Raw genomic sequence first — 17,868 nt, forward strand, 5'->3', positions numbered from 1 at the left:
AAAGTACTGTAAAATTTCTTTGCCACCACATTCCCTCTGCCCTAGCCCCCATATCTAACACACACACAAACTAACAAAAAAATCAAATAACTAATACACACGCACTCCATATCCTAACACACACTCTAATACCATATACTTTAACATACACTAACACACATGCTAACACCATGCACTAATGTAAATATGCCAACACTAACACACACTAAGTACACACGAACATACACTCTCTTTGGAGCAACTCACAGAGCCCCTATGACGGTTTAATGTAATTTTGCTTTATGTGACCCAGCTATCAAAAAGTTACAGGCGTGATCCCTGGGGTCCAAAACAACACTTCAAAAGAATTTCTTGTCCTGCTTCACTGTTCTTTAATAAAGAATAATACAAAAAAAAGGGGGGGGGGAAACATAAAAAAGTCTCAGGACAGTTGAAAAAGGTAGAGTTGGAAAAGGTTTTTCTCACTTTTCCCCCAAATGATAGTGTATGTACATATAATATGTATTGTGACAAAATCCCTGGAATTGGAACAGGGAGTGTGTATATAGTGCCCCAAATATTGCAGGGTATATATCCCAAGTAGCCCAGGAAGATGCAGAGTAGTACACAGTGACTTATTGTATATTTTATTCTATGTATTTTGGGTCCCTGGGGTTGAGCATTTGGACCGTAGGGTGGGCCAGTGCTCCACTTCACATATTTATAATGTCTCAGAGAGGACAGATGAGGATTCCAGACCAGGAATTCCAACTCCCTGACTTCACTCAGCTACTCCTCATAATTAGAAGGCAGATGTTTAGATACCTGGCCTGAACTGAGGGAGAGAGAGAACCATCAAAGCCTGTGAGTGGTGAATATCTTGATGATTTGTATTGTGGCAAACAGCAGGCCACCTAAGCATAGTCAGGAGAAAACACTTGTTTAGTGAGTGCCTAGCATAGTAAAGATGCCACATGAAAACCAATAAAACAGGCAAAGGTCTTTTGATTTATAAAATCTCCTGTGTGTGAAGTGTCTCTGCACCCTTGAGGACTGTGTGTAACCAATGGTCCACAGAGCAAGACCATTCCATTGGTTACTACAGTAATAACATCACCAGAATAACGTTCTATACACAACTTGACTTATAACTTGTATGGTAGTGCGATGTTCTATTTTGGTTTGTCAGTGTTGAATTACCATTATTATACCAATATTATTACATTTTTATAACATTTACCACTACATTGGCTGCTACAGGCTCTGCAAGTAAGCAGATCAATGCAGCAGCAGGGAGCATCCGTCCTTGAGATTTCTCACTCATGCCACTTATTATTGACCTTAGAGAAGGATGGCATGAGTTGAATCTCCTACAAAGGCATTATTTGCATATTTTAATAGTTCTCATTAAGTTTCTCTAACTTCCTGTCACTTTATTATCCCCACAAGCATTCAAGTCACTTTTTTAATAGCAAACCCCTAAAAATCATATGTACATAATGCTAGTTAGTTTTTTTTGTATTCGTACATAAGATGACTGCATAGAGATACAAACTACATATATAGCCACCAGGTAGACTAAGCAGACACCCACAATCATGTTTGCCTTTTTGTTAGTAATAAACATCGTCATGTGTTAAGGCAAAGTCAGCCAACTTAAGTCATTAACCCCTTCTTGACAATGGCTGATTTTGTACCCTTTGTGACACTGATCTATAAAATCTAATGAAAAGACCTTCTAAATATATTCTACTATTTGTCCTGAGTTTAGAAATACCCAACATTTTGTTTTTTGCTTTTTCCTGCACATAATGAGGAAATAATTACAAGTAGTGTTTTGCTATTTCAAAACCATTTTTTCAAAATCTGGTAGTTCTGCCCCAATGTGATATTTTGAACATCTTTGAAGCCGGACAATGCAATGTACCCCATCAAACCATATATTTGTGAAGACAAAAGAAACCCTACAGTATTTCAAATGCTAGTATTTTAACTCTTTTCATGCACTAATTCTACTGTCATTTTTACTGTCATTTTTTACTTCAGGTATGAATTTACAGGTCCTGGTAAATGTCACACAACACCCCAATATGTGTTCAGCAACATCTCCCGAGTATAGTGATACCACCCATGCATGGGTTTGTCTGGCTGTTTGGGGGCAAAAGGGCCACATTTGGGGCATGCACATTTTTTTCAGTATTGAAATTTGACATTTGGTGATCCTATGCCCATGCCCTATTTGGTAAATTTTTGAGGCTGGACAATTCAATGTGCCCAATAAAACCAGATATTTTTGTAAACTAAACACCCCAGGGTATTTCAAATGCTGGTAGTTTAACTCTTTTCATGCACACATTTTACCACAAGATTGTCACTTACCTATGTAGAAGTGGGAGACCCCCCCCACTTCTAACCCACAGCAGCAGCCGCTGCGAAGAAGGGGGAGACCCCCTGCTTCTATTACACAGCAGCCTTAGCCTCTGCGAAGAAGGGGGAGACCCCCGCCTCTAAACCACAGCCGCTGTGAAGAAGGGAAGTAGCCACAGCCACTGCAAAGAAGGGGGAGACCTCCCCCCACCTCGCAGCAGCTGCAGCCTCTGCAGACAAAAAACAGATCCAACTCCTGATGGTAATTATTTTTACATGTTACCATTTAAAAAATATTTTTATTTATTTATTTTTTAATTTATTTTACTAATCACATTGTGATTAGAAAGCTGAGCTCCATTTACTTGCATAGTCAAATTCAGTACCTGTATTCAACCTGCAAGGGGAGCCAGAGTTCCAAGGAGGGTCTGGAGAGATCCTCTTGGAAATCTCTTGCAGTGGCGGTTGTGACCGCTCTCCGGAGAGGTCACAGTGCATCCTGGGGTGGGTGTTCGGTGTCACTAAATGCCTCGCTATCGAGGCATTTCAGCAACACCATTGAAGCTTATCGTTGATTGTCTCCTAAGCTCTTCTAAAACGAGCATCCGCTGCCATACAATGTATGGCGGGCGTTGACGCCCAGGGGAGGGGACAGACATGGCCCTGATGCCGATAGATGGTTCAAATGGTTTTTATCTGCCGTCAAATTTTATATTTTTACATAATAATAATGTGAGGCGTTTATAATTAAAAAAACACTTTGTTAATGTCTGGGAAAAGCCATTACTGTTCCTTTAAAATAATGGATGTGCTGTTTCTTTAAAATCTATATTTTTGTGCATGATATCATAAGAAAAATAAGATGATAACTGGGGCTCAGAGGGACTTGGCTTGTGTTAGACCACATGACAGAATAGCACCTGCAAAGTGCAAACTGAATACATTTCAGATTCTGCAGAGATTGGATTCTTTGGACAAAATATTTCATATTTACATCCACCTTGTCCAGGCTGGATTCCAACATTTTACGTGCGAATCTAGCCCTGTTGCTGTGTTTTATGCATAATTTGCTTAGAGATTTTTAGTAATGGCAATTAAGCTGGTAGCAATTGCTCTTAGTGCTTAGGCTTTATGGTCAGCTTGCTTAATGGCCTTAGTGCTCCTTTGGTCCTACTAAAAGGAACTGCATTATCCTTCCTGATTTCACAACCACACTGCTCTCCTTATGGAGCTGTTCTGTGCCTGGGATAACAGGGCTATAAATGTTAAATAAACCAGTAGGTGGGGAGCTATTTTAAGAAATATTATGAAACGGCTCAGATTTTGACAGATAGCAAAGACTTTGAAGCTTCCCTTTATTCCCTCAGTCCTTTGTTTAGTGAACCAGTATTCATGTAACAGAATATATATGTCTTACCTATTTGCCAGTCCCAAGGCACTTTTAACAATTCCTTGTGTTCCATTATGGCCCTGAAATTAAAAAAATAGGCTTTTAAAAAAATCCACAAAACACACCACAGCAAGTCAAGTAAAAAATGTCATGGTCTCAATTCTACAAGGATCTCAATTCTACAAGGATCTATGGTTGCATATAGTAATATCAGAATATCCAATTTAAGACAGACAAATTATATATATCATTGTTATACATACAGTATATACCAGATCCTCACTAGAACAGAAAAAGATCACTTTGATTAAATACACTGGAGAAGCATATTTGATATTGTCATGGTCAAATATTCAAGTAACACTGTACACTAACAGAGTTAGCCAGATTTCTTCTGAAACATACTAGCACTCAACAACCATTACAGGAAATAATCCAGATGTTCAGATTATGTTGGTGGTCATACTTAGAATTTTATGTGAAGGATATTTTTTTCTATGGGAATTAACCAATTTACATGCTGCAACAACATAAAATATTTTTGTCTTGCTATTGTGCTATATGTAGAGAAAACACGGCCCTTTTTTAACAAAGAAACATACCAGGGTGACCTAATTCCTCAGCCCTGGTGACTGTCATTGAAGAACTTGAGAACTTCAATGAATTATCCCCATTATACAAGTGACCCCTACCTAACTTCCTATGAAACAAATCAACATTTGTGAGTGCCACAGAGAATGTGTGTCACTAACTGTGGATGTTAATTTTACTTCCTAATCTTGAGAAGAGCAAAAGCTACATTTTTATTGGAAAATACATAGCATACAGATATAACATGATGTCAGACATGTATGAAAATGTATTATGTAAACCTTGATGCATATTTCTGCAACACTAAGATCCTAAATAGATGACAACAGTGCAAGGAAGATCCACTCCATTAAAAACAAGTAACTTAAAAGAAGCATCAGGCACGTAAAGACAACAATTTCTGTAACATTTATCAAGCCAGCTGCTGCCACATGTGATTAATACATACTTAGTTTATTTCTGTGGCTGAGAATTGAAAGTGCTTCTGTTAGTTATCTAGAAAGGCTATACATTTTTCCAGTAAATACTAGTTATCTGGCTCCCTCCAGATCCTCTGCATACAGTAAGACAGCTTTTTCTTAATAATTAATTTGGCATTTAGGCAGATTTTTTTACGATGCTAATGGATTGACAATTATCCTTATTTTAAACATTACATCATGGCTGACACACTTAACGTATCTTTTGCTTGAATCATAGAATTTTGTTATTTTAACTTTTGTGGGCTAAAAAGCTTGCCTGAAAAATCAAGTCATTGAGACATCCATCTACTTATTCTATAGTGATGTTTGATTTCAACAAGTGCTGCTAGAATCTTAGGTCTAGATCTCTGGTTCACCACTAATCCTACAATGATCTGTTTCTTAGCAGGTCTAAATATTAGGTAAATACGACCCCATATGAACAACAACACATGACGTAATACACCGTGTCATGATTTATTCAACAAACAAAGCCAAAATGGAGAAGCCATCTGTGAAAAATCTAAGTACACCTTTACTACTTCCATTGGTATTAAGTAGCAGACAGGTGCTGCTAATCAAATGCCCTTGACCAGCTCGAAGTTTTAGCCATTTGCTGGTCTGGAGCATTCAGGTGTGTATTAACACAATGCTAATGAGGAGAGACGTCAGCGATGAAGGGTTAGAAGGCCATTTCAAAGTTCATCATTCTACAGTGAGAAATATTATTCAAAAGTGGAAAACATTCAAGACAATTGCCAGTCTTCCCAGGAGTGGACATCCAAGCAAATTCACCCCAAGGTCAGACCTTGCAATGCTCAGGGAAACTGCAAAAATAGTTACTTCTCACACTCTATAGGCCTCAGTTAACATGTTCAATGTTACAGTAGAATTAGAAAAAGACTGAACAAGTAAGGTTTGCAAGAGTTGCCAGGAGAAAGCCTCTTCTCTCCAAAAAAGACATGGCAGCATGGCTTAGGTTTGCAAAGTTGCATCTGAGCAAACCTGTCAGGGACCTACCTCATCTCCCCTCTGTCCGTGAGTGTCTTCACCCGGCGGGGACACTGCCAGGTGTCCGCACCTCCGTCTGCGTACCACGTGGTCGTGAATCGCACACCATGCCGCATCCCTGGCCTCTAGTTAGATTTTCACACACCGTGCCTCTTATTTGGCTTTATTTTTGTTGAATAAGTCATGACATAGTGTAATGTGCCATGTGCTGTTGTTCATACGATGTTGTATTTACCTAATTTTTACACCTGCTAAGGAACAGATGATTGTTTTTGTGTCTTTATATGTAAAACTATACTATTCAATGAGTACTTTCTTTTTCACACGACTGTAGCTAACAATGGCCTTACTAACCAAACACCAATGCCTATTGTTAACAAAGTATAGGTTATCAATATAAGTATGATTATTGCAAGGGATTATATGCTGAATTTCTCAGCCAATGAACGTTGTGAGGAAACCTCAGGTTTTTGCACTGCAAAAATTCTATACCAAAATCCCACATGTTTGCACCATGAAAACTGGTTTCATTGTGGCAAAAAGTTTAAGAGGGCTAATAAAATCCAGGCCCAACTATAAAGTAAATAACTAGATCCTGAAAACATTTTTTCTTTTCAAGGAAGTTTTATCCACTACCGAGTACATGTTAGCTGTCAAGTGACATCAATAATAGCTTTGCAGATAGTCTTTCAGAAAAGGATAACCACAGACTACTGACACTTTGCTATTTATAGTTGTCCCGTTATATAATTTCTCAAATGCTGTGCAAGTTAATGACTCCAGTCATAGTGCAAAGTTAAGCTACTTAGCTTTACATTAGAAGAGCAATAAAATGTGGAACTCTGTATTTCAAAAACCATAGAACCAATCTTCATATCCAATTAAATACAAATTAAGGTAATTTGTAAACTTTATCAGTTATAGCAGTCCTGGAAGATACAGCCTTAAATATTTTTAATGCTGAGGCTGAAAAGCAGTTTAAGTTATGCTTAACTAATTTTTTATAGAGAAATGTAAAGAAAGTGTATGCACCATAAATACAATGTAACACACACCCAATATATATACACAAGAAGGCTATGGAGGCTACACAAGGAGGATATGGTTAAATCACAGTACAGCAGGGGTGATTTAACACTTTTCATGCCAAGTTTTCTTTAAAAAAATACTCTGCTATCATGGGTGTCAAACAATTGCAAGTTTATCCCCCCAAAAAAGTTAAATATATGTGTGGCACAATTATTAGCACTCTTATGAATTCATATGAGAAAAGTATATTTGAAGTATATTCCCATTGATATTTTACATTTTTGTAATAGTGACTAGCAACAGGAAATTGTTCAACCATGACTTCCTGTTTCACGGGAAATGCCAATTTCCACCATCAGGGCAATAATTAAGAAGTTCCAGTCAACTGGAATTGTTATAAATCGACAAGGAAGAGGACGTGTGTCTATATTGTCTTTTTTTTCAAGAAAACATCAAAAGGTTAACCCCTTAACGTCTTCACGACAAAGCCTATACATGTACGGGCTCTCAATGCATTGTCCTGAATGGGTTTAAGGACAACCCGTTGTCATTAAGGGGTTAAGGACCATGCTGTTTTTTATTTTTGTACCCTTCATGACCAAGGGTATTCATGACCAAGGGTATTTGAATACTTTTGCAGTGCTAGTGTTTAGATGTAATTTTCTATTATATTTAGTGTACTCACACTCGTTTTAATTGTTTTTTTAGGACATAAAGGGCTTCTTGAGATTTTATTGATCATATCATCTAATTTCATTTAAAAAAAAGAAATATAATGAAACATTTAAAAAAATGACTTTTTCTCACTCTTATTTGAAAAATATTTTAATCATTTACAAAAGCTAATGAAACAAACTGCTAAAAAGATTCTATTTGTCCTGAGTTTAGAAATACCGTTTTCCTATTTCAAAACCAGTTTTTTTTCAAATCTGGTCATTCTGTCCTCATGTGCTATTTGGGACACATTTGAAGCCGGCCAATGCAATTTACCCCATCAAACCATAAATTTTTGAAAACTAGACACCACAAGGTATTTCAAATCCTGGTATTTTAACACATTCCATGCACTAATTCTACTACCACCCTTTGTCAAAGTTTGTGGTAGTAATTTATTTTGTGGTTTTTTTTTTATCACACAAAATGTACTTCAGGTATGAACAGCTCCTGGTATACATCACTGTCACACAATAACCCAATATGTGTTCAGAACGATCTCCCGAGTACAGTGACACCCCTCCATGGCTGGGGTTTGTTGGGTTGTTTGGGAGGTAAAATGCCACATTTGGGAAGTGCACATTTTTCAACTTGGAACTATAACACCTGGCCCTACTGCCCTCATGTCCTAAGTGGGCCACCTTTGTTGCCGGCTAATGCAATTTACCCCATCAAACTATGTATGCTTGAAAACTATACACCCCAGGGTCTTTCAAATGCTAGTACCCCCCCACATATTTTAATTTACAGCTCCTGGTATGTATCACTGCCAAGAACCCCAATATGTGCTCAGCAACATCTTCTGAATACAGTGATACCAGACATGCATGAGTTTCTAGGGTTGTTTGGGGGCTAAAAGGTCACATTTGGGAGGTGGACATTTTTAAAATTGGAATTTTGACATGCGGCCATCCTGTCCCCATGTGTTATTTGGGAAATCTTTGATTATAATCTTTGATTTTAGCCGGTCACTTCAATTTACCTCATCAAATCATTTTTTAAACCTATACACAAGGGTATTTTAAATGCAAAGTTTGCTGTAGTGTTTTTTGTGTTCCCCTCCAACACACATACATTGTACTTCAGGTATGAATTTATAGCTCCTAGTAAGTATATTGAAAAATCTTTTACTCCCCTACAAACGCTAATGAATAAAACTACTAAACATATTCTAATATTTGTCCTGAGTTTAGAAATACCGAATCTTTGTTTCTTTTAAGTTATAAGGCAGTAAGCACAAGCACCAAACTGCTGTTGAAAACCTTTTTTTTTTTTCTACAAATCTGGTCATCTTGCCCGATGTCCTTTTTGGGACATCTCTGAAGCCGGTTGGTTAAATTTACCCCCATCAAACCATATATGTTTCAAAACTAGACACCCCAGGGTCTTCATTTCTGCCCCCACCACATATTTTAATTGACAGCTCCTGGTATGTATCACTGCCAAGAACCCTTACGTGTTCAATACATCTCCCGAGTACAATGATACCCCTATGCATGGGTTTCTCGGGTTGTTTGGGAGGTAAAACGCAACATTTTAAAAAGTGTGCATTTTTTAACTTGGAACTTTGACATCCGGTCCTTCTGCCATCATATCCTATTTGGGACATCTTTGAAGCCGGTCAGTTCAAGCCCATTTAAGATCATAGATCGTAGATCGCTTTCTAAGCTTGTTTAATGCCAAGACATGTCAGGCACGTCATTGGTCGTTAAGTGACTGTTTTTGCATGACACGCCTGGCACGTCATTGGTCATTAAGGTGTTAAACAAAGCTGTATTTTTTATGTATAATATATAAGGTAATTGGTTTTATAAATGCCAATCCCTACAATTATGTATAAAAGTAATTGATTATTGCATTAGGTAGGTTTGTTTGTCTAGTGTTCTGCTTCTAAACATATGAAAATAAAAGAACCAAAAGGTTACCACTGATTTGAAGCAAAGTATATGCTTTAGAGATACACTAGACGTTCTACATCATGTTTAATGTGACTGTGAGCAAAACAGTTTTATAGATTAAGAAAAGCTATACTTAATGGGCTAAAAACATCTGATCACCAAATATGTCTCTTAGATGCCATTCTGCCTCTTAGACCTCTAGAAATTTTACATTTGTACATATTCTATAGCATACATAATTATATTTCTTAACTAAATAAATGAAGATTAAGATAATACTACATAGCCTTTGGGAAATCTAAGGATCATTCAGTTAATTAAAGCAGATATGAAAAACAAGGTATAATTTACAGGAAAAAAGAATACCGTATTTGCTCGATTATAAGACGACCCTGATTATAAGACGACCCCCCAAAATCTGAATATTAACTTAGGAAAAAAAGAAAAAGCCTGAATATAAGACGACCCTAAAGGAAAAAAGTTTTACCAGTAAATGTTAATTCATGTAAACTATTTTTTTTAATAAAAGCTATGATTGAGAAAAATATTTTTTTTGTTTTTATTTCCTTGTATTTTCCAACCTGCCCCCAGTTACGCACATCTGCCCCCAGGCTTGCCACACCAATATGGCACTGTGGCCCATGATATGCCTTTTAACCCTCTATATGCCACTGTGCCCCATGGTATGCCTTTTGACCCCCTATGTGCCACTCTGCCTCCAGAAATGCCTTATACCCCTATATCCCATTCTGGCATTTAGGGGGTTAAAATGCATATTATGGGGCAGAGTGGCATATAGGGAGGTATAAGGCATTCCAGGAGGCAGAGTGGCATTAAGGGAGTTAAAAGGCATTATATAGAGCACTCTGCCTCCAGAAATGCCTTATACCCCTATATGCCACTCTGGCATTTAGGGGGTTAAAAGGCATATTATGGGGCAGAGTGGCATATAGGGAGGTATAAGGCATTTCAGGAGGCAGAGTGCTCTATTAAATGCCCCCTTAACGCCACTCTGCCTCCTGAAATGCCTTATACCTCCCTATATGCCACTCTGCCCCATAATATGCCTTTTAACCCCCTAAGTGCCAGAGTGGCATATAGGGGTGTAAGGCATTCCAGAAATGCCCTACACACACACACACACACACACACACACACACACACTTACTTACCGGTGCTTCCAATTTCCTGCTGCATTGCCGGGGCAGCGGGTTGACGTCTCATTCCGCGGCAGCCGGGAGGAGGTGGAGTTGGCAGCGGGGGTTTGTATGCGTCCGTCGCAAATACCTTCCCCGGCTGTCAGCGATCAGGAACTCTGGAACAATGATCTCTGACAGTCGGGGAAGGTATTTGCGACGGACACATACAAACCCCCGCTGCCAACTTCACCTCCGGAAGCACCGGTAAGTGCGTGCGTGCGTGCGTGCGGGGGGGGGGCGACGATAGGAGGATCCAGGTCCCCTGCAGCGGTGCGGGGGATCTGGATCTTAGTCTCCTAATCAGACCTCTATTTGAGGTCTGATTAGAAGACGACCCCGATTATAAGACGAGGGGTATTTTTCAGAGCATTTGCTCTGAAAAAAACCTCGTCTTATAATCGAGCAAATACGGTAATATATTTAACATATGGGATAATGCCCATGTACTTACAGCTGAATCCCACTAAAAAATGATCCAAAAAGTCCAATCATCCCAAGTAACTCTATTCGGCTGAGATTTCTCACAATGTACTCCTGGCACACACTGGAAATACCATAAAGAGTGGCACCTCCAAGGACTAAGATGTCCCCAATCAGCTTACTGTCTCCTGGGTAGAAGCCTGGATAAAAAAAACAATTAAGACATAAGACAATGTAACAAAATACAACTTGTACAAATGCTAGATTACTTCAACAATTTGGTGACTCTGAAGAAGACTTACTTTCTTTTTGTTGTCTCCCCATAAGCACATCAGCCCCTGCCATGCAGCCGATGCCTAGGATACAGGCCACAGCTCCAATAAAGTGAAGTACTTTATATCGTACCAGCAAGAAAAACCAGGACAGTAATATGACCACAGGAAACACAAAGCAATTTAATAACTGTAATGATAAAAAGAAAAAAATAATTATTTATGGTTTAAATGCTTTTGATGATCATGTGAGAAATTTAGGTTTTAAAAAAAGAAAAGTTAAAAGCTTACATCAGAAAGATAATATAAAGATCACTTTCACGTATGCTCAAATAGCTTAAAGGGGACATAGCTTTTAAATTTGGCACACAATGTTTCAGTATGCAAAACGGAAACTGCATACAACTATGACAAATAAACTTCTAGTTGCTATAAACCACAACATGAAGTGTGAATTGCCCATGTACCACCTAAAATATATTTCCCATAAATAGCCAGTTTAGATTGAAAGACAGCACTATGTATGTTTATCCATGGTCTCATGTCCAGGGATGTATTTACCTTGGGTGTAGCCCTGGGCCTGACCCGCCCTCTCCATCTTCCCTGTGGAGCACCGGAAAAGGACATCACAGCCTGGTGCTCCATGTCCTAAACGCGCTAAGCTCGCTGTAATGCATTCCATGGAGGCTGTGCCTGTTATGTGTCGTGTAAATGGGCCAATTGGGGAGATTAGAGATCTCCCTTGTAACTGGCCCATTGAGTAACAGCACAGTGGAGGGAAATCTTTTCCACGGTTTTGCATCAGGGGATTGCAGCCCCCCTGAGCGTACCGCCTTAGGCCAAGTTGGCCTAGGCCAGAATACACTGCTGCTCATCTGTCTGTTTACAGTAGGACTAAAGTTTCTTCAGTTCTGTTATAACTCTATGGCTCTAACTCACGATTACACCGGTTTTTATCTGAAAGTTACTGATTCTGTCCCTGTTTGAAAAAAATATGTGCCTATGTCCAGCAAAAATTATAATAAGGAGTCTCCTAATATCTGTAGGGATAACAATGGTTGGTAACAAGAGCAGCACAGGAGTGGCAGATTGCCCAAGAGGGCAAATTGTGGCAGGGGTTCTGCTTCCTTAGGCCAAGTCGGCCTATGCCAGAATACGTCGCTGCTCATGTCTCTTTTTCTGAAGTGTTTTTTTCACCCGAAATGTAGTTTCTTTTGTTAATAGAGTTGTGTGAAGATAGGAAAAGGGCTGCCAGAACTTACAGTGATCTGTGGCGGTTAAGATGCTGTAGGCAGAAGGACAGAGCTTTGGCATACTGTTGGGGACAGCCATATAGGGGATGTTGGTTAATGTGTGTTGTGGGGTGAGGGGCTGCTAAATTGTTTTGTATATACAAAGAGAGGGGCCAGGGGCTTCTGGAGTGTTTTGTATGGGAGCGAAGGGCTCCTGGAAACTTACTTGTGTTGAGGAAGGGGGAAGGCAGAAAAAAGAAGAGGGAAGAAAGAAAGAGGCAGATGAAAGAAAAAGAGGAAAAGGGAAGGCGGGAGAGAGAGAAAAGAAAGGAAGAGAGAACACGAAGATGGGAGAGTAGACATAGAGGGCAAAAAGGAGAGGAGAAAGAAAGGAGAGGAGAAGAGCAAGGGAGTTAGAGAAGTCACAGACAAAGAAGAAAGAGAGGGCACAATAGAAAAGAGAGATGGGAAGAGATGAAAGGGAGAAATTGAAAAGTGTTCAACATTTTAATGACAGCCACACATGGTACTACTTAACACATAAAATGTGCACTCTATTAATAAAACTCTAGATGGTAGCACTCTTACCGGTAAATAATATTAACATGATTATAATAACTTACAGACTCAAGTGAGACTCTCATGCTAACACTTGCAAAACAAGTTGCATAGTGACTGATATGTGAGTTGTTTGCATGGCATACAAGGGTGGGTGTTAGGATTAATGTGTGTATGATGTTAGTGAGATTGTGTGTCAACATATGATGTCAGGTGTAAGCCTATTATTGGTGTAGTGAGGGAGAAGAGGGAGATACATGTGCATGTTAGTATGTGCATGTGTTTTCGTTATAGGGTGGGTGCCAATTAAATACTGCAACCAGGAACCCCTAGGTTCATACCTGCATGAACATATGCAACTTTAAATATTATTAGTTGCTGGTAAGGGCATAAGAGTTCAATGAAATCATGCATAGCCTCCCTTGAAATTCATGAAAATGTTCTTCACCCTCCCCTGCAATACAATAAGTAACTACATAGTTTAATGAAATCCTATTTACCAAAGGGGGCTGATGATCACTCCCCACTAGTAATGGGGCTGCAGGGTTTAAAACTAAGTCATACATTACATTCTGCATGAAATTGAATGGGCCTTATAGTTAGTGAACCCCACATGTGTAGATAAGAACATATTGGGGATATCCAGGCACTTGAAGGCCAGCGGCCGGTTAATCATGTGGGTACAGCTACCCACTAGATACACGCACCCACACTCTATAGTGTTAGAGGGATGTAGCTAGACTATTTTAGTGTGCATAGTGTGAATGGCCCATTTAAACTAACTTTTTGAGAAACAGCGATGGACTGTATATTCATTTAAGAAACAGGTAAACAGACATTGATACAAACATCAGTGAATGTTAAAGTACTCACGCTGCTGGTGTGACCACTTTGGCTGGAATGAGCTTCTGCTGCTCTAACATCAATTAGATTAGGTTTGGTCTATTAGATATGCAGTGGTTTAGATGTGGGAACAGTGCATGTTGGGCTGTGATTATGAGAAATGCTTGATAAATATGTATGTGTAATTGAGCAGCTGGCAATTTTTTTTTTCGCTCCGCAGTTGAATTTCTTACTGCAAGTCTAATTTTTCCACACATTCTTTTTTAGCAAACACAGGTTATTGAAACAAGACCTTGGAGTCTAGACATCGAAAATATTTTGCAGTGGTTACCATAGAAGAGTGGAATATTTTTTTTAAGGGCAGCAGCAGGCTAGCAGCAAATGTTTGTGTTCTGACAAGGGGTGATCAAAGTAACAAAGTGACAAAATGGAAAGCTAATAAAACGCAACAAGAATATACAAAAATCAAAAATTTCAAAGTTCAGAACAGTTGGCAGGCAGATGGACACCAGCAAAGTAAGGGCAGGTGGGTGATATACAGAATTGTAGTAAAGACACCTAGTATTACAGATGAAACAGGGCTGACATACAAAATATAGCAGAATCCCAGACTATTTATAAGCAAAGGGCTAGGACTGACAGAATCAGCACAGATAGGAGAGCAAACACAAATGCAAAGGAAACCACAGCCTGCAGAGCAAAGTATGGAAATCCAAAAGAAAGAATTAAAGCACAACATGCGGCTACCACAAGTGACCTGGGAAAAGAGAACATAAAGTGACTAGATCAATATAGGCAGCCAGTATGGCAGTTCGGCTGCAGGTGAGCTGCTAATTGACTAGTAAATCAGAAGCCTAAGGATATTCTTTTATTAGCTTCCAAGCCAGATGCTTCCTGCAGTGCCTCTGAAGCACACAAAAGAGCTGGCAACATCAATACCCCGGTACAACTTTCAGCAGATTTGGACACACCTGCTAGGATAATTTCCTAAAAGGAAGTACAAACATGAAAATCAATCACTGACAGAATGAAAGCTTAAATTTAGGAATCGCAACCTTTCACTTAAGTATATTTAATACTGTTCTAACCAGAACTTGGCTTTCGTTCCATTACACACATTCTGAATGTCATTTTCAAGTCACTATTGATGTAGCTAAGCAGCTCAGCAGCATATGTCACACAGATACACTCTGCTGAGTATGGGGAGACTGGGGTATGATACAATATACTGTATCTTCCACGGAGCTTTTATTTTTTAGTTTAAAAAGCGACTGTTATTGCGTCACATGATTGCATTTAGTTGCAAAAGTGTTAACTGAGCGTTATAGGTGGCACGGCATCTTGAAACTAATGCTGTGGCTGCTGACAAGCGCTAATACACACTCCCTGTGTACTTTATCTTACAGCTAAGTTGGACCCAGTATGTCTGGTAAGCACATTTGGCAGCAACGTATTCTGGCCTAGACTGACTAGCTTTAAGCCTAAGGAGCCAGGAGTCCTTGCACCCCAAATCTGCATTGGCACACAATATCATATCCCGAAACTCTGCAGTGAGAATGGCAGCCGTGGAAGGGCGGCTGGAGTTTATGCCCTGGGTCAGGCCTAGAACAGTGCCCAAGGTAAATTGGCACAGAAGTCTGTTGGACTTGTTGTGGTAACAGCACCAGCAAACGCTAAGGAGACTAAAGCAGAGGGATTGGGGATTCTCATAGGAACAATATTCAATATTTAAATAGATAAAAAGTACATTAACAACAGTTACACATGGCTGTTCGTTTAATTCCTGGAGGGCATACAATCTCTAAGTATTCAGTTGCATACCTAAAAGAAGATTATATCATCAACAAAGCAAACATTTAATATCTTTTATGGAACTTTTCTGCTATCACAAGACCAATTGCAACAGTGTTTTTTGTGATTAATTATTTGGTGGAAAGTTACACCATACAGAGTCTAAGTGGGTCAGGGTTTTTACTTGTTAACTTAGAAGTATAATTAATTCATATGACAATGTCTCCGTGGTTTTAAACACAATGAATAACAAATACCTTTTTTCATCAAGTATTTACCTTTGAATTTATGAATTCAGTTAAAACCGAACAAAATCTTTGTTGTGCAGCTTGAAACAAATGTTTCCAGTCAACATCAGAAGCTTCATAATAACTGCAGCACCAGCTTTCCCAAGTGATGGGTGATAAAAGTGGATAGAATGCCACAGATAATTGGCCATTATGATATATTTTGTGACCAGAGTCCATGCTAACCCAGGAAGGATCTCATAGCACCAGCTTTATTAGCCTGTCTGCTGCTATCTATAAATACATTTTATGTTATATCTGGTGGTCAAATTCATGGGCACACAGAGGATTGCTTGTCAGCTAAACCAGCATTTGCAAGTTTCATTATCCTGAAACAGGGATATAAAGGTCCATCTACTAGGCTTCTTTTAATTTTAACCATTTTAGGAACATTTAAATCGGTAAGGTGTATTACGTTTGAAGCATGTATCTTCGCTACTGCCCTTGATTTGACCTAAGGCAGCCCCCTTCAGCTGCCCCACCACAGCCTCCACCCTTAGCGCTATCCAGAGCCCCCCCTCTTCGAGTAAACTGATTATGTCAGTGGGTGGGGCCAATTGTGCAATGCCCCAGGTGCTTTATATGCACCGTATTTTTAGAAAAATTAGGGGTCTAAAAACTGGGTGCGTCTTATACAGTGGTGGTAGATTTTTCCCCCCCTGGAAAGGGGACCTGCTGCTTACCTCTGTGTTGTTCAGCAGCGTCTCTTGATCTGTTGCGGCGACACAGGAACCCAGTGGAGTAACGTGAATGTACATCACATGACTCCGCTCAGTTCCTGTTCAAGCAACGCAGAGGGAAACAGCGGACCCCACGGAAGTCCGCGAGCCGCACCAGAAGATCTGCAGTTCAGTTAAGTGAACGAATATATATATGTGTGTGTGATATCATGGATTTGTGTGCAGGGGGCACAGGGAGGGGGCACAAGGAGTCTGAAAGTGATGTGCATGTACTGGCTGTCTGAGCATGATAGCAGTGTGATTGCTAACAATTGCTAGCAGCTAACATAAACTCATATCATGCCCAGGCAGCCAGTTCAATGACTTTATGTAATATATTTTTTTTCAAATTTCGGGCCCAAAAATTAAGATGCGTCTTATACATGGGAGCATCTTATACTTGGGGAAATACGGTATTTGTTGACCATGTGTCTACAGTGCCATCCACAGATATTGGCACCCTTAGTAAATATGAGCAAAGAAGTATGAATCAACCTGGAAGCGGTTGCCTCAACACACTGTAAAGGGGATGGTTCAAGTGGCCAAAAAACCTCCAAGGATCACAGCTGGAGAACTGCCATCACCACAAGTTGTTTAAAAGGGTTTCATGAAAAAAACAAACCCAACCATCTTCAGTTTGCCAGACACAATTGGAACTACTGGAATGGGATAGGGTTCTATGGTCAGATGATACCAAAAGAGATCTTTTTGGCAATAAACACAAGATGCGGGTTTGGCACACACAGAAAGGTAGCCATATGGAAAAATATCTCATGCCCATGGTTAAATATGGTGGTGGCGCTTTAATGTTTTGGGGCTGTTTTTCTGCCAGAGGACCTGAACACTTTGTTAGGATACATAGATTCATGGACTCTATTAAATAACAACAGATATTAAATGAACACCTGACTGTCTCTGAAGAATGCTTAAAATGGGCCGTGGTTGGATCTTCCAGCAGGAAAATGATCCAAAACATACATCAAAATCAACACAAAAATGGTTTACTGACCAAGAAATCAATGTCCTACCAGGGCCATCACTGTCACCTGACTTGAACCCCATAGAAAACCTGTGGGGTGAACTGAAGAGGACACCCCACCAGAGACA

The 17,868-nt window shown here is 39.5% G+C and overlaps 1 protein-coding gene across 1 annotated transcript in view; it reads right to left on the reverse strand.

The window, feature by feature from the left end:
- Nucleotides 1-17,868, reverse strand: part of SLC35F1 (solute carrier family 35 member F1) — a 137,217-nt gene that overhangs the window by 7,276 nt on the left and 112,073 nt on the right. The window contains exons 4-6 of the mRNA XM_053458934.1: nucleotides 11,362-11,521; nucleotides 11,091-11,259; nucleotides 3,764-3,816 (exon numbers count right to left, since the gene is read on the reverse strand). Of these exons, the coding sequence (XP_053314909.1) occupies nucleotides 3,764-3,816; nucleotides 11,091-11,259; nucleotides 11,362-11,521 (382 nt within the window). The remainder of the gene's footprint in view (nucleotides 1-3,763; nucleotides 3,817-11,090; nucleotides 11,260-11,361; nucleotides 11,522-17,868) is intronic.

This window comes from Spea bombifrons, chromosome 3 (genome assembly GCF_027358695.1).
Source record: "Spea bombifrons isolate aSpeBom1 chromosome 3, aSpeBom1.2.pri, whole genome shotgun sequence".
Lineage (NCBI taxonomy): Eukaryota > Metazoa > Chordata > Amphibia > Anura > Pelobatidae > Spea > Spea bombifrons.